This window comes from Pristiophorus japonicus, chromosome 18 (genome assembly GCF_044704955.1).
Source record: "Pristiophorus japonicus isolate sPriJap1 chromosome 18, sPriJap1.hap1, whole genome shotgun sequence".
Lineage (NCBI taxonomy): Eukaryota > Metazoa > Chordata > Chondrichthyes > Pristiophoridae > Pristiophorus > Pristiophorus japonicus.
Genome location: NC_091994.1, coordinates 109,599,473 through 109,618,232, shown reverse-complemented (window position 1 = coordinate 109,618,232; position 18,760 = coordinate 109,599,473). Strand labels below are relative to the sequence as shown.

General features: G+C 41.6%; 1 protein-coding gene across 4 annotated transcripts in view; it reads right to left on the bottom strand.

Annotated features, from left to right (window-relative positions):
* Window positions 1-17,625, bottom strand: part of clstn1 (calsyntenin 1) — a 74,854-nt gene extending 57,229 nt beyond the window's left edge. For all 4 annotated transcript variants that reach the window (XM_070860531.1, XM_070860533.1, XM_070860532.1 and 1 more), the window contains exon 1: window positions 17,459-17,625. In XM_070860531.1, coding sequence (XP_070716632.1) covers window positions 17,459-17,540 — 82 coding nt within the window. In that variant the 5' untranslated portion in view covers window positions 17,541-17,625. The remainder of the gene's footprint in view (window positions 1-17,458) is intronic.
* Between the last annotated feature and the right edge of the window lie 1,135 nt (window positions 17,626-18,760).

The window sequence follows — 18,760 nt, the reverse complement described above, 5'->3', positions numbered from 1 at the left end:
CAGCGAGGGGTGGGGGAGGATGGGGAAGAGGGGGTTGAGAAGGGAGGGGGGAGTGAGAAGGCAGGGAGGGGGGGGAGAAAGAGAAGGGAGGGAAGAGAAGGGAGTGGGGGGGTGAAGAGAGAGAGAGAGAGAGAGAGAGAGAGAGAGAGAGAGAGAGAGAGAGAGAGAGAGAGAGAGAGAGAGAGAGAGAAAGAAAAAGAAAGAGAGAGAGAGAGAGAGAGAGAGAGGCTGAACAGGCCCGGCCCAAGACTTCGAGCTTAGACTTACCGGATTGACAGGTAGGTGGCGTCGGGACCGGGGGGGGGTCATCAGGAACGCGGATCGGGGCGAGGGGGTAGATCGGTCGGGGGGGGGGGGGAGCGGTCCGGTTGGGGGGGGGGGGGCGGGAGTCAAGTCGGGTCCGGAAGCAGGAGCTGGCCGTGGGAGGAGCCTTATGCACACAGCCCCAGTGAGGCCATTCGGCCAGGGCTAGGGGCTGCGTACTTCGGGCCCCTCCCACACAGTTTTGGGCGCCTGGAGCTACTGCACTTGCGAGCCCACTGTAGCGCGCATGTGCAGAGGTCCCGGCACTGTTTTCAGCGCAGGGATCTGGCTCCGCCCCCTACAGCTCGTGCTGCGCCGCGCCGAGGGCCAGAGGACCTGCAGGGAGCCGGAGAATCTGGAAGTTTTTTTCAGGCGCACTTTGTGGCGCGAAAAATGGGCGTCCAGGTCGGGGCTGCGCCGTTCTCGGCGCGGCCCGAAACTTGGGCCCTAAATCTTTAATGTAAATTGTGAAAAGCAGTGGTCCCAGCACTGATCCTTGTGGAACACACTACCCATTTTCTGCCACTGTGAATAGCTACCTACTCCCCGCTTTCAATCTTGAAGCCAGCTAGCTATCCATTCTGCTACTTGTCCCCTGACTCTGCATTCTCTTACATAGCATCAGGAGTCCCTAGCACATTGCAGTAATAGTTGGTGCAGCAAATGTCCTGCAATATAAAACTGGCCGTTAAAACAAATCAAGATTTATATCCTGAGGATCTGAAAATTGTATACCGACTGTGTTACTTACCCAACAGCTGTAGTGGCTGTTGTCTTGTTAAATCAGGCTGAATTAATCCCACTATGCTGTTTATGAGCTGTGAGTGAATAACCTACCTTACAGCCCAGATGTGGCCCACAGGCCAATATATGATGCAAGTAACTAATTGCCAGTCACTTAATTTTACGTTTGTAGCTGATCAGGTGCAATCTAAATAGGGTATTAAAATCACAACACACTACCTTCCCCACAGGCAATTGCATTTAACATCCATAGTCTATGATGCTCATGGTTTACAGGGCTGTAGTAATACCCGCCTTCCTGTATGGCTCAGAGACATGGACCATGTACAGTAGACACCTCAAGTCGCTGGAGAAATACCACCAACGATGTCTCCGCAAGATCCTGCAAATCCCCTGGGAGGACAGACGCACCAACGCCAGGCCAACATCCACAGCATTGAAGCACTGACCACACTTGATCAGCTCCGTTGGGCAGGCCACATCGTTCGCATGCCAGACATGAGACTCCCAAAGCAAGCGCTCTACTCGGAACTCCTTCACGGCAAACGAGCCAAAGGTGGCAGAGAAAACTTTACAAGGGCACCCTCAAAGCCTCCCTGATAAAGTGCAACATCCTCACTGACACCTGGGAGCCAAAGACCGCCCTAAGTGGAGGAAGTGCATTCAGGAGGGCGCTGAGCAACTCGAGTCTCGTCACCGAGAGCATGCAGAAACCAAGCACAGGCAGCGGAAAGAGCGTGCGGCAAACCAGTCCCACCCACCCTTTCCCTCAACGGCTATCTGTCTCACCCATGACAGAGACTGTGGTTCTCGTATTGGACTGTTCAGCCACATAAGGACTCATTTTTGGAGTGGAAGCAAGTCTTCCTCGATTCCGAGGGACTGCCTATGATGATGATCTATGCAAGTGAAGCTTCCTGCAGGATAAAGCTACAGCACAATTAACCTAGAGTACAAAATCAATAGCAAATACAAAGAAAGACTTGCATTTATATAGAGTCTTTCACGACCACCGGACGTTCCAAAGCGCTTTACAGCCAATGAAGTACTTTTTGAAGTGTAGTCATTGTTGTATTGCAGGAAACGTGGCAGCCAATTTGCACACAGCAAGCTCCCACAACCCAACAATGACCAGATAATCTTTTTTTAAAAAGTGATGTTGATTGAGGGATAAATATTGACCAGGACACGGGGGATAACTCCCCTGCTCTTCTTTGAAATAGCGCCATGGGATCTTTTACATCCAACTGAGGGCAGACGGGGCCTCGGTTTAACATCTCATCCAAGAGACAACACCTGCAACAGTGTAGCACCCCCTTAGTACTGCACTGGAGTGTGAGCCTCGATTTTTGTGCTCAAAGTGGGACTTGAACCCACAACATTCTGACTCAGTGAGGGTGCTACCCACTGAGTCATGGCTGACACATAGGCTGACAAATGCATGCATGTAGTTATTGTCACATACAAACAGAAAACATTGGTAAGAAACAATTGCAGATTAAAGATCTACAATTTGTTCATGCATAAAATTTTGCACTGCACACGTGCATTAAAGTCATTAATTGTATGTGAATTCAGGTTTGAGACACAAGGTGCTAAAGATTGCACATGTAAACATCGAGAGAGAGCTGGTGAGAGCACCTAAATCACACTGCTAGGAATAAGTGTTAACCCATCTCAATAACTCAAGGTGCAGTTACTAAGTACTTAAATCAGCAGATATTCTCCAATCCAGAAATCCTATTTCTTCCCTTCAAAATATATCACAAAAATTGCCCGAGGTCAAATGAGGATGCACACAACAAATCAGAATCAAAATATAAAGGATAGTTTTAAGTAGCAGATGGAGGCATTTAGAAAAATGCAATGTAGCAAGGAATCAGCCACGTCACTTAAACACCAGTATTTCTATAAACACCAGTAAGCTCGGCTATGTGCGTTGTGTCATAGTTTAATATAGAAGATATATTGAAGAAACATCTAATTTTCACTGTTTAAGAAAAGCCAGCAGAAGGAATTACTGAGTGTTGTCGTGGTTTTTGGGAACTATAGTACTCCTATTGTTACGCCCAGTGAGGTCAATAAAATAGGCATTTGCAATCAATTTCTTGCAGTGAAATAAACAAAATGCAACTTGTATTTATATAGCGCCTTTCCTAAGGCGCTTCACAGGAGCATAAGGAGATAAAAAATTTGACACGAGCCGCACAAGTAGAAATTAGCACAGGTGACCAAAAACTTAGTCAAAGGAGGAAAGAGGTAGGAGAGTCGGAGAGGTTTCGGCAGGGAGTTGTAGAGCTTGGGGCCTAGGCAACAGAAAGCACAGCCACCAATGGCTGAGCGATTATCAGAGATGCTCATGAGGGCAGAATTAGAGGAAAGCAGACATCTCGGGGGGGGGGGGGCTGGAGGAGATTACAGAGCTAGGGAGGGGTGAGACCATGGAGGGATTTGAAATAAAGATTGAGAATTTTGAATGTAGGTTCATTGGGGGGGGGGGGGGGGGGGAAAGAGAAAGGATACAAAATGTTAGTTCTGAGGATTTGTTGGCATGTTTAAAGTCAGTAACAGATCTTTATAGACATCAATTTATATACGATATATGCAAATTGCATGACCTACATCTACCGCATACTGACAGATCAAGATTGCCTATGCTATTACTGGAGGGACAACTTACTTTGGCCGCCAAAGAGGTTCAATTACAAGAGGACATTACTAAATTAAAAGCAAACTAACTGATTACCAATGTTCCCTCTTATTTCTTTTCTGGGTGCACAACCTCTAAGGGGCGGCGTGGCCCATTCAAAATACCATGCATTGGAAAGCCAGTTGTGTGGGAGGTCCCGAGAGCGAAAAGGGAACATTGCCCACTACAGGTTGAAGACATACAAGAGTCATTAGGGAATTTCTGAAATATTGGCAGAGATCTTGACTGGGGTGGGTTTTGTAACATGATGGCGTGCGTATCTTTGTCCAGCAACTTGACAGGCTTCCTGCCTGGGAGGTGGGTGGGTCTGCTGGTGGGGGCATGTTACGATGGCAGACAGGTAAGCTTAGAGGAAGCACCTCTGCTTCTCCTGGCCTACAAGTGGTGCTGTGAAGGCACTTACCTCTTCCACAAAGCTGTCCTCGCCTCTCTTTAGCTGCCAGGTTTTCTGAAGCCCAGGAAACCCGGCAGGTGAGGCTTAAACCTGAAACATAGGTTAAATCTGAGGCATGCAGCCTCATTCGATTTAAAAGACTAATTCACCTCCTGGGAGTGGGTCGGTAGCACACACACACACCCCCTCCCCCCTCTCCCATTATAATTCCCACACAAACTGAAGGGAGACGAAAACAAATCTAGAACTTAACAGCCTCTGAACTACGCTACCAACAACTTGTATTTATATAGCACCTTTACCTTAGTAAAAACGTCCCAATGTGCTTCACAGGAGCATTGTCCCAAGCCACATAACGAGATATTAGTGCAGATGACTGAAAGCTTGGTCAAAGAGGTAGGATTTAAGGAGCGTCTCAAAAGGAGGAAAGAGAGGTAGAGGGGTTTAGGTTAAGACCATTAATGGGTAGGGGACTGGCCTTCATCAGCACACTACATGCAAGTTACCAGTTACAGATTGTGCACATGAGAGACTCAGATTATCTGATAATTTTTTTTACAAATAGGTGGTCATTCCCCATAAATGCAGATGAGCAATGTTCAATTAGAATACATTCTGGCCAATTCATGGAACTTGAATCAGTTCCAGTATAAACTAGTCTGATGCATGTCTAACATGCTATACCTAATTTCTTTCTCCAGTTCCCTATATTTCATCAGATCTCTAGTACATATGGAAAGCCACTGAAAGGTGCAGAGGGTCAGAGACTGAATTATGTGGAGACTCAATGCAAATTTGCGCTATTTTGAGCACAGTTCTATTGGTAGCTATGCATGTCTAAAGCTTCCTCTCCTGTATCTTTATAAAATTTTACAAAGATAGCTGCACATACTGGATAGTGCATTCCCACGCAGATGGTTTAAATATAGCATGCCAGAATGGGAAGGGTTGCATAGTAAAGTGCTGGTTTGGTTTACATGACAGGGGACCATAGGATTATCAATACGTGACTAACTGATGAAGTGTGTCTGTTTACACCAGTGAAGATTCAGAATACAAGTGGTTTTAGAGGCTAAATAAAATGTTTATTGGGAATAAAAGTCCCAGTATAGTCAATTTAAAATTTGTCATGCTGATGAAATGGCTTCAATTGAAGTATTTTACTAATGATGGTTACACAAGTAGCAAAAAATTGGTCTTTGAAAAGCTTTTTGTTGAAGTATGCTGACATCAGAAACTGCAATCCCCAACTTCATACTTGATGATGATGATGACTTGAATGAATTCTTTAGAACCAGTAGAATGAAAAAGTATAGTAGTTTGGGGCTTAAATGGTTTCAACAGAATTTTTCTTCTTAGTAACTGGCAAAGTCAGCGATGAGAATCTAGTTTCCTTTCATTTCTCAAAGATAGCTTCTTTGCATCTTCACATATCGTGCAAGTCTACTTGAAGCTACCTCCAAACAGCTTCGTTTTCTTTTTCATCAGACGAACACTCCATAAAACCCAAGCTCATCCAAATTTTCAATTGCACTGAGCAAGAGAAAAAGCTCCATCTGATACGTAATCCTTACTCTCCTGGACTTCAAATTATTGTCAACTAAGTTCACATGTCCCTCCAAATGTTACTTTGCTCCAGTTCATCTAGATATTTTTCCTTTTCAAATCTGACGTATGTCTTCCCACTACATTTAGCACATCATAACATCAGTATGAAATGCATTGACGGACACACCTCAGAGGGTGCAGCGGAAAAGGGATTTATATTAGTGATGGGAAGGGGTGCCAGCGGCAAACTGCAGGCCGTTTCCTTCTGAGCTGTTGACTGCAGAACTGCCACTAACTTTACTTTATCTATTTGCCAACCAGCTCTCCATTGCTGTCAAGAGGGCAAAGTTAATGTGGTATCAAAGTTGTCATCAGAATTTCAATAAAATGAAATGAATGCAGGAATTATGAAAAATACCCAGCAACACAATTATAGATTGTCTTTCCAAACTTGGGATGTGTGGAAAGAATATTTCCAGCTACAATAGTGGCAAAGTCATTTTACATGGAGTATCATAATATTACTGGCTTAAATACAATTTTCCCAAAAGGCACAATTGCAATCCAAAAGGTAAGCAAGTTAAACCACCACACCATTATTTCGACAAGAGGGGATAGCTAGGGATACCAAGGGTGGGAAGAGGATAAATTAGTTTTGTGAACTGTTAATCTTACTTAACAGTTATCATTCAATATCATGTTAACTAGTAGCTAATTTTAGATAAGTGTAAATAATAGGGAACCTCCCCAGTGTTCCAGACAAGGAAAATTTACCAATAGATTGCACTCAGCTGTTACACCTATGATAATTCCCTATAATTTACACTTATCTAAAATTGCTACTCGGTAACTGGATATTGAATGATAACTAACAGTTCACGAAACTGATTTCTCCTTTTCCCACCCTTAGTATCCCTAGCAAAATGTATTTCTGCAGCCTCATCCCAGTTCCTAGTAGGCACATAGCCACAGCACAAAACTGACAATGGCAACTTCACTCAAAGGCCACAAGTTGCCTACTGTGGGAGATACAAATATCTTGTGGGTGTATTGGGAGCATGTTTTTCTGAAGACCAAGGCACATCGATGAGACAGTAGAGGGAATGTTTCGCTGCAGCTGCCTGCATTATCCCTGACCTGACAGTGCTGGATGCTTGACACTAGAGTGTCCGGAATGCAAAAATACCCCAGCACCAATATCCCTCATCTGAACAGATACATTAAAAAAAAAAATCACAAGTAAATAGCATGCCATCTATCTTGGTTAACAAGCATATGCGTGTAGATTTGGTCCCTCAATAATTCTGATCTGAAATCGCCAGTATTTTCTCCCCCCTGCTCCCAAGCCCTCCAATACCTTATCCAATGGCTTTTCTTCAAATGCAATGTTACACAGTAAGTAGCAGTTGTGAAATCACAACCAAACCCAATACTGTTCCCATCAACATCTAAATATGTGCATTTTCCAACAGCGATCACTGGACAGATACCAGGAATACAAGTCGAGTCTGATTTCCCCTCCCACAGTGATCAGGGCAATAGTGCTGGCATATTTTACCTCTCTGATTCTTTAAATCTTACTGGGGCTGTTTTTCAGACACGAACCACTATTTGCAAGAATGCACTAGCTCACTTTCTGCTACAGTGCATCAACTATGACCAGGCTCGATTGCAATCTCTAGAGAGCTCCGATTTACACCTACTTAAAAGCTATCTTCATATTATGCTTAGTGCTGTGCTAGTACACAAAACGAACTTCCTCAGCACTAGGCAAGCAAATCTGTCAAGCATATTTCAGTGATGCTGTCAGCCAAGAGAAACCTATGCAATTTTAAAATCACCTTTCATCTGTTTTGCTAAGCAGTCTCTCTCTCTCTAGTAGGATTCTGACTCAATGTATTAGCCGGTTTGTGATCAAAGATTTATGTAATATCCTAAAACTGTAGTTAGTTGCTCAACTTTTCTGTTCCTGACATCTCCAGTTGCTCACATTTCTTTTTGCAATTTTGTTTTAAATTCCTAAAACTCCAGAGCTTTACCTTCCTTCAGGTGCTTTTACATACACTATTACCACCTGGTTCCCAAAGCCCAAATCTCACACCGCCAGTTACAAACCAAATGTAAAACTCCCTGGACATGCCAAAATCAGCATCCAGGGAGACTGGCTAAAAAGAGGTCTAGCCGTCAGACAGCCTTTCCAAATTCTGGCAATTTTACATTTGGCTTGATACCAGGTAAGCAAGACACACACTTCAGGAGACCAGTACCAAAAGCACTGCTCTTGCACAATAATAAGTATCTTTAGTGTCATGCTGTTCAAATGCTTACCTTAACTCTCCATACACAGATTTTTCAGTGACTCTGGAAAACCTGATCAATACAAATCTAAGTAGGTACAAAAACATTTCAAATTAGTGTCCATATGTGTGTCATGTGGGCTTCCAGAACAGTGGTTATGTTCTTTGACTTTCTTCTGTTGCTTTTATCTGCTCCGTGGTTTATCGAGCGCAACACTGGGTAATGCCTTTAACACCCACCCACTTGTGTAGCCCTCCATTGTTCTTGTGTCATAACTATTTGAGAAATTGGAAGCAGAGGGCTATTAGAGCCAACAAAATCATGTACATTTTTTTAAAATTCATTCTGGGGTGTAGGCGTCACTGGCAAGGCCAGCATTTATTGCCCATCCCTAATTGCCCTCGAGAAGGTGGTGGTGAGCCGCCGCCTTGAACTGCTGCAGTTCTTGCGGTTAAGGAACTCACAGTGCTGTTAGGGAGGGAGTTCCAAGATTTTGACCCAGTGACGATGAAGGAACAGCAATATATTTCCAAGTCAGGATGGTGTGTAACGTGGAGAGGAACTTGGAGGTGATGGTGCTCCCATGCACCTGCTACCCTTATCCCTCTAGGTTGAAGAGGTCGTGGGTTTGGGAGGTGCTGCCGAAGAAACCTTGGCGAGTTGCTGCAGTGCATCTTGTAGATGGTACACACTGCAGCCACGGTATGCCGGTGATGGAGGGTGCGAATATTAAAGGTGCGCCAATCAAGCGGACTGCTTTGTCTGTCGAGCTTCTTGAGTGTTGGAGTTGTTCATCCAGGCAAGTGGGGAATATTCCATTACACTCCTGACTTGTGCCTGTAAATGGTGGAAAGGCTTTTGGGAGTCAGGAGGAGACACTCGTCGCAGAATACCCAGCCTCGGACCTTCTCCTGTTGCCATGGTATTTATGTGGCTGGTCCAGCTAAGTTTCTGGTCAATGGTGACCCCCAGGATGTTGATGGGGGATTCGGCGATGGTAATGCCGTTGAATATCGGGGGTGGGGGGGGGGGGGGGGGGGGGTTTAGACTCTCGCTTGTTGGAGATGGTCATTGCCTGGCACTTGTGTGGCGCATATGTTACCTGCCACTTATCAGCCCAAGCCTGAATGTTAACCAGGTCTTGCTGCATGCGGGCACAGACTGCTTCATTTTCTGAGGAGTTGTGAATGGAACTGAACATTATGCGATCATCAGCGAACATCCACACTTCTGACCTTATAATGGAGGGAAGGTCATTGATGGAAGCAGCTGAAGATGGTTGGGCCTAGGACACTGCCCTGAGGAACTCCTGCAGCAATGTCCTGGGGCTGGGATAATTGACCTCCAACAACCACAACATGGCAGATTATCCACTAGCAGGCATTTTGCAATAGGGATACTAATGAAAAATTTGGACTAATCTTAATTATGTAGATATTTGGTCAAAATATCTTAATTATGTAGATATTTGGTCAAAATTTGTCTCTAAAGAAAAACTTTGGGAAGGTAACTAATAAAAGCCTTTATTAATACCTGGGATATACAATGAAAGAACAAAGATATTTTGGCATGTTTAGAAGACTGACAATATAAGGAATGCTTACTTTTCACATCAAAATCTAAAGTCTAGTGGTAAGAGAGACCAGTAATATACTTGCAGTACCAGTATAAACTGAGACCAAGCAAAAGCATGGAAAGATAGATGTCAAGGGTATCAAAAGGCATGTACAGGTGCAACCTCCCAAATCCGGAATTCCAAACTCCGGAACGTTCCAAAATCCGGACGTCGCGCAGATCGTTCGAGGGGACGTCCAAAATCTGTAAAAATATTCCGAAATCCAGACATTTCTTTCACAACAGTAAATAATACACACCCCCTCCCCACCACCACACGCACACCAAATCGCAAAAAACACAAAATCACAAAACATTCACAAGACACTTTATCAAATCGCTGCAAAAGAATTAATAAAAACTTTAACTTATGTTTTTTGCAGGTCTTCATACCAACTGCTGTCCCAAGGGTTGCAACGCAGGTTTCCCCCGGGTGTTTTTTTTCTTACTAACTACGGGTCACCGCCGAGCCAAATAGGTTTCCGAATTCTGGACGTCGGATTATGTCTCCGAAATCTGGTAATACCCGAACCTCGACCTAGGCGTTTCCAGATTCAGGACATCGGAAATATGTTCCGAAATGCGGAACGGCCTCTGTCCCGCGAAGTCGCACCTGTATTGCGCATAATGACACTACACAAATATTTATTATATTCAATTTTAAGCATTTCTTAAGCTCCCCCAATGGGCAGAAGGTCCCAGATTTGTTAACTGGTTTCGGCCAGGGAATAAGTTGGGTGAACAATTGGCCTCAGTACCCCAGCTCGTAGGGAGAAGATATTTTAAACAACAGCTAGGGTTCCAGTTTGTGATTGCTATCCACTGACCCTCGTTAGAAAGTGCACATACGCGCTTCTGGCAAGAACAGAATCAGGCTCAGCCACAATAGAACAGCCTGCAGACGCTCATTGTCTAGACTCTCACACACGAAGAATGACGACTTGGGCTAGATGCACGAGCCTATCCAGCAAAATCCAACACTTTCAGACGAGTGAAAAAAAACAAGTAAAAGTTTATTTTTCAAGATTCAGAAATTCTAGAGTGAGCAAGAGATTCTTTTTAACCAAAAATTCTGCATCAGCTTGTACATGTATCCTAGCATTGGCAGAACCTTTTGAATAAGTTGCCACCACAACTATCACAGAAAGATTTAAAGAAAGCCTTTCACAAACTGCAGAATATATTCCATTTCTCCTCAAAATCAAATGACATTTATAAGCTACTTTGCTAGTTTACTCAATTTAGAAAAATATACATTTTAGATCTGTTCAAAAAAAATTGACAAATGAATTTCTGGCAGCAAGCAACAGGCTCTTCCTCCCAAAATAACACATTTTTGTTAAAAGAACACCCTCTCTCATTCAAACCGACCACAAATAACAGCCAACATCAATTGCATCAACATTATGAAGTTGTATTAATACCCAAACTCGGGATCCTAAAATAATGACAATTACTGATCAGATGATGGCAATTCATCAGGGATTTTGCTTTCTATTGGACAAAACAGTTGTAAACAAATTAAGATTTTCAAGAGTGAAAAACAGAATTTGATTACAAGTTTCGGTTGGTCAAAAAAAACTGTAGTTCAACATACTGGAAGCAAACAAAAACATGAAAAGTGCCATCTGCCCTAAAGAGTTTCAGGATAGAACATTCCAGAAATGCCAAAATGGCTCATTATTCCATAATGCTATAGGATTTTTTTTATAATTTAAACTCCTCATTTATGAGCTTGCTAAACTGAATGTGATACTGAGTGCCAAACATTATTCATTCTATTCATGAAATATGTGATTGCACTAAAGACGGTACAAAGAGATTTACGAGGATGTCACTAGGACTGAAGAATTGTAGCTATGAGGAAAGATTGGATAGGCTGGGGTTGTTTTCTTTGGAACAGAGGAGGCGCAGAGATTTAATTGAGATGTATAAAATTATGAGGAGCTGAGAGAGAGTGGATAGGAAGGATCTATTTCCCTTAGTAGAGAGGTCAACAATCACGGGGCATAGATTTAAAGTAATTGGTAGGAGGTTTAGAGGGGATTTGAGGAGAATTTTTCTTCCACCCAGAGGGTGGTGGGGGTCTGGAACTCAATGCCTGAAAGGATGGTTGAGGCAGAAACACTCATAGCATTTAAAAAGTGCTTGGATGCGCACTTGAAATGCCGTGGCCTGCAGGGCTACGGACCAAGAGCTGGAAAATGGGATTAAGCTAGATAGCTCTTTTTTGGCTGGCACAGCCACAATAGACTGAATGGCCTCTTTCTGTGCCATAACTACAAATTTAAAAGAACAGTTTGATATATTGTATGTGATTCTTCTCAAACCTAAATGAAGTTAGACAAGCTGGAGATTTGGAACAAAAATCTGCTTTAGAAAATAGAGGAGAATATAGTACTGGTCATATATTGAAATGGTGATTAAACGTCTAGCCCTTGGTTCTCCATATGGTTTTCCATTTTTTTTTGCAAGACTGTGAAATATTAGCAATATATCTCATGAAAATGTTTTTTGAATTATTAGCACATTTTCCTACCATCAGTGCAGAACCCACTATTTAAACCCAGCTGTGCTGTTGTAATCTGATGAAATCACACTGGTTTCTTTCTAATATTAACCAAACATTTTAACCCTCAACCACTTTGGTGTAATATCAAAAATCACAATTGAAATGGTATGAAATTGAGAATAGAATCTCAGCTTTGCACTGACTACAATAAAACGTTTGAAAATACTAAAATTGTAATAAAATGTATATTGATTTTCGCACCCGCCAATACCGTGAAAACTTAAACGTCAAGATAAGGGACTATATTATCTATTAAGTGTACAACATCGGATTTCCTTTTAGTAAAACCAATATAATAGATAACCCAGGCTCGTTAAGACAAAGGTGATTAGTAAATGCAAGATAACTGTTGCAAGTAGATTATAGGGCAACTGCAAGTTATTTTTATGTGCACCAATTACATGTTAAAGCACAGTCATTCAGAATCACACCAACAAACCATGGCACTCTACTGAACTTTGAGGGGAATTATTCTGTATCCATAATTAATGATTACGCAAAGGAGTGAGAAGAGCAATGGAACATTAACAACATTTGCACAAAATGTCAGCATCAGACAAGCACCAAGTCAGATTACAGCCCTCCTATACTGCTCTAACAGCTACATCAGAGTAACAGATGAATTTTCTCCCTCCACATTAACAAGTGCTAGAGTGGGATCGTCAATTCAGCATTTATGGACTTGGGCAACTGTCCAGGCTCATTCACTTACAACCAGACACACTGTTCTGGAATGGATTCAAACACAGACCACAAAGGATATGACAACTCCTAATTCCACCACACAAGGCTCTTCATGGTCTTCCTAGACTACATCTAGATGCACACTGGCAATCAAGATCAAATGAACTCTTCAGGTGAAACTGAATTAGAGGCCAAAGGATATTTTGGTTAGGGTGTAGAGACATAGTTCAATTTATAACAGGAAGTGCCTCGGTAAACTTGCCATACTGTCATCATCATCATAGGCAGTCCCTCGCAGCGAGGATGACTTGCTTCCACGCCAAAAAGGGATGAGCTCACAGGTGTTTCAATGAAGAACCTAATACTCCAGATCCCGAACTACATCTTGAAGGGTGGAAGATGCCTGTGCGTGGATTTTAACAACGTGTGTGGCCGTTAAACCACACGGGCTTGACAGAGCTAGGTCTTGGTCCAGTGGCAAGGACTACCCAAGACGACTGGAGACCTGCTCTGCTGCACAGACCGAGCGCGCGCACACATCACAGTGTGGGCTGGCCCGTGCTGCCCCTGGGCCCTCGCCTCTTCTAGGCCCCAAACTCTCACCTATCCTGGGCCCTGGTCACTTCCCTCTACAAACTCTTGCCGCTCCTTCACCCCTCCTGCTGTGCCTGCCCACACTGCAATCAATGACCTATAATCATAATCTGTTGCCAGTAGTGACGCTACAATACGTTCAACCCGGGGGGGGGGGGGGGGGGGGGGGGGGGCAGGAAGAGAAGTGTAATTACAAAATTGCATGCTTGCATTAGAAGTTTCTATTATAAATTGGACACAAGAATTTATAATGGAAAAAAGTTGACATGAAGTGCACAAAAATGCATGATTTTTTTTAAATAGTCATGTAATTCACCCTCCCACCTTGAAAAACAAAGACATCGCTCTTCATAGGCTTCATTCTCGTTACACCGTCCACCTCATTTTCCTTCACACAGGAAAGCATATGACCCCAAATCACTCATTGCTCTGATGGTACAACCAAGATCAAGAATTGACTATAAGCAGCCAAACAAACACAAACCTGTATCCTACCAACCCATGGAATAATATTCTACTGCTTTCTTATTAATAAAACACAGAATTGGAAGACCTCAGGATAAAATATACCACATTACTTGGCATGGAAAGTAGTTAATTTTGTTAATGCATCGTGTAACATTTTGTTTACTGCAAGAGGATCCAAAACAAAATTAACTTCATTTATTTTACATTGGTCTCCAGCAACTTTAGGATCTTGCGTGTTGCTGTGGAAGTAGAACACTTCCTAAGAGTATTTGTGGAAGCTGAAGATCAAATGCTTAAATACAAAGCCAGACCAGCAAGAAATTTGATTAGTCAATTATATCTGGGCTCCAGATCAGTTACAAGAGTTGAAGTCATCTATATCTGCTGTACTGCTTTTGAATTTGTAACTGGTATCCTTGCAAGCAAGATTAATGTGCACTAAATACTGGAACAGGTGCAGATTTTCACAGATCTCACCGAGAGAAATGCAATAATAAGCTTATTCCAGGTGCCCCACTGCATCGCTGCATCTCTAATAAATACCCTTACTACATTTGTTTAAGATTAGAACAGTATCAGGGTAAAATAAAAAGACCCATCCCAGGGAGTATTATACTGCATTACAAGCAATCTGAATTATTCTAGATCTTAAAGCACTTCTAAAAAATGATCTTGCACTAGATTTATCAATCTCATGCAGATCTTTTCTGAAAGTGGCTTTTTATGGCAAGCATCTGTGGTAAAATAAACCAATCCACTTCAAATGGAAGCATTCATTATAGCTGTATGCAAACATTCACTATTATCTAGTGAAAAGATTAAAATCTAACCATGGACACTGCAAAAAGATAGGATAATGGAATGAAACATTTCCCAAGAAAAGGAATTTGAGAGAAGAGATATGAGCAAAGTAAATTACATGGGGATTCTGCCCCCCCCCCCCCCAACACACATACACCACTAATCACAAAGCAAAAAAGAGTGAACTAACGAGGCCATTTCAAAGCAAATGCATTGTTTGTGACCAAGTATCGCAATCATCTAGTCAAAACAAATCTTGTAACATGGTACAAATAGGTTAGCTGTTTGCAGCCTAATAACATGGTTTGTACACGATGTTGTATGCAATCAGCAAAAAAAACTTTCTAAATTCCTGAAATGATCTGCATAATTAACTGAATCTGAAATCACCCCAAAAGAAAGACTTTAACCACGCCACCAGCCCGAAACAAAAATACCATACCACAAATTATGATAGCTTGAGTATCCAGTTGCATTTGGACATGGAAGTTGAAGAAAAGTACACGTTTAAACTGCATTGAGCAGGCAAACAGGTTTTTGCCATTTAATAAAGTATTTTGTTCAAATACAGGTATTGATCTGTGCTACTCAATGCTGTCCAAAACACAATTTTTCAATCGCCGTTTCATATTTTAAACCAGAGTTTTCACCACTCAATCTCAATGCCCAGAAAACAGTGAACCATATCCACCATTCAGATGTCTGTTGTTTAGCATTCGTAAGAATTAACAAAACTTTCATCTGTAACAAATTTGATGGATTCTGGGAGCTGCCCAGTGCTCCTTTTTCTATGGAGCACAAGTTATCTTCAACAACCTTTCCAGGAATTGCTCTGCCACAACAGCAAATATGACGACATTTTGGAAAGAGGCAAAAGTAAAAATATCTCAGCTCAGCAATGTGAAAGAAAATAAAGACTCGAATTTATATAGATAGCGCCTTTCACGACCACTGAGCATCTCAAAGTGTTTTACAAGTCAATAAAGTACATTTGAAGTGTAGTCACTGAGCAAGAGCAGGTCTACCATTTAAAAAAAATCACATTAGAACACCTTGGATCAATAATAATTTCTCCACTGTTACTGCCACTTCCTTGACATTATTGAGCTTAGCAACTTGTTTTAAGCAGTTGATAAGTCATTCCTCATTGAAATAAAAATCTCAAATACAAAAAGAGGGGTGAAACAGAATTGTATTGCTTACTATTGATGGAAATATTCTAATTTTATCAAGAATGTTTTGAGAGAGGCTGACTATAAATGATTTTAAGTTTAATACCTACATTGCATTAACTATAATTAAAAGATACAAAACACCAAAGCAGTGAATATTTCAATTGCATTATTTTCTCACTAAGAGCCATCCTCAATAGACCTGCTACATGCAGCATCTCCACAAAAGTAACTGAATGATGTTTATCAGATATTTATTTCAACAATAAAAATTTATCGGCATTGGAATCATTTCATTAAACTGTAACAAGTAACTGGAAATACTCAAATTTTATCAAGAATGTTTGATGGTACAATTCAAAAGAAGCTGCAATGCGTCTACTTTTGAGCTTTAAAAGGATAATCAATATTTAATATGAACCATTTTTTTTTTAAAGTCTGGATAACTTGGTCATTTATCAATGTCTGAGAAAACTTAATGGACAATACTGTAAGAACACAACCATTTGTAATTCTTGCAGCTGCAATCAAGTTCTCAATATAACCCCCAAAAAACTTTAGCAGTAAAGAGGTGAAAGGCATAGGTTGTGCGTTTAAATTATTGAAACCTATACATTAAAAATGCTGCAATGATGCACGCAGTACTGATGCACGGACCAAAAATATAAATATGACAACTGAGAATTTCAACAGAACTCCTTAATTTAAAAAGGGAAACATTTTTTTGTGTGTGTGTGTGTGGGGGGGGTGGAAGGAAGGAATGGCAGGAGCTAAATGTGGAGCGTTTATTCAACGTGAGACTGGAAAGCCATCAGGAGACAGAAAATCCTTTAATTACCATGAATATTTAAGATTAGTATACACTTTGCTGCTGCAGTTAAGTAACGTCATTTTGGATCTATATAAAAACAAAGCCTAGCCCTTTGCTAAGCCTGGAACCAAAGCCATACTCTCCCTGGAATATTTAGCTGCAAGGAATCAGGGAGGGGGGGGGGGTCAAACACAATTTTAAAATGTGTAAGGCTTGCAAAAACATTTTTGGAAGAGCAAAATTAAAAATAAGGCAAAGATTGCCCCCTCCTCCTCCTCTCTCCTTCACAGCGCATCACCAGCAACATAAACCAAGGGGGGGGGGGGGGGGGAAATAATAAGACAAGTATTTTTGTGGCAGGCGGATTCCTGTGCTGAATGAGAGGTTTTAATTAAAAAATAAATCGAGGGCGAGATGTCCCTTTTGCCTCCCATCATCTCGATGGAGAATGGGTTTTGGAGAGAGGGATTCCTCATCCCAGCTCACCAATAAATCTAAATCAATCATGTATTTGTTGAAACTGTTGTAAACACACAATATTTTTTTTTAAAATACAATGTAAATAAACCATCCTATATTTTTTTTCTCCTCAGCATCAACACCCAGAACATGGCCGGGGCCACAAGCGAGAGCAAAAACACCGCGCAAAAACACTGACCGACAACAAAACACACACTAGTTACGATTTAATCAAGAAGAAGACGGCGGGTTGGTGGGTGGGGGGGGGGGGGGAAGAAGGCCTCACCTTTGGCGGCTGAAAGGCCGGTGCAAACGGTGAGCAGGAGGCAGGCGAGCGAGGCGGAGAGTTTACACCTAACGGGATCCATGCTCCCTCCCGCGCGCTCTCTCTCTCTCTCTCTCCTCCGCCGGGCCGGGCTCAGGCGCTAAAATGGCGGCCGCTCGCGCTCCGCAGCCCCGGGCCCGCTGACGTCACCGCTCCCCCTCCCGCCTGGGGGCGGCCCGGCCCGCCCCACGTGACTGTTAAAGGGACAACAACTCTGCTTTGTTGCGATATACAGTATATTGCCGATATACAACACACATACATACACATATATACAACACACACACACACACACACACATATATATACAGCCCACACACACACACACACACACACACATATCTATACAACACACACACACATATATATACAGCCCACACACACACACACACACATATCTATACAACACACACACATATATATACAGCCCACACACACACACACACATATATATACAGCACACACACATATATATACAACACACACACACACACACACATATATATATACAACACACACATATATATACAACAAACACACATACATATATATAACCCACACACATACACACACATGTATTTATATATACAACACACATACACACACATATATATATTTAACACACACATGTATATACAACAAGCACACATACATATATATACAACACACACACATGTATTTATATATACAACACACACACACATATATATATACAACACACACATAAATATATACAACACACACACACATATATATATAACCCACACACATGCACACACACACATGTATTTATATATACAACACACACACGCACACACACATATATATATATATACAACACACACACACATATTTATATATATATATATATACAACACACACACACATATTTATATATATATATATATATACAACACACACACACATATTTATATATATATATATATATACAACACACACACACATATTTATATATATATATATATATATACAACACACACACACATATTTATATATATATATATATATACAACACACACACACATATTTATATATATATATATATATATATACAACACACACACACATATTTATATATATATATATATATATACAACACACACACACATATTTATATATATATATATATATATATACAACACACACACACATATTTATATATATATATATATACAACACACACACACATATATATAGTATTAGGCAGTCCCTCGCATTGAGGATGACCCGCTTCCACACCAA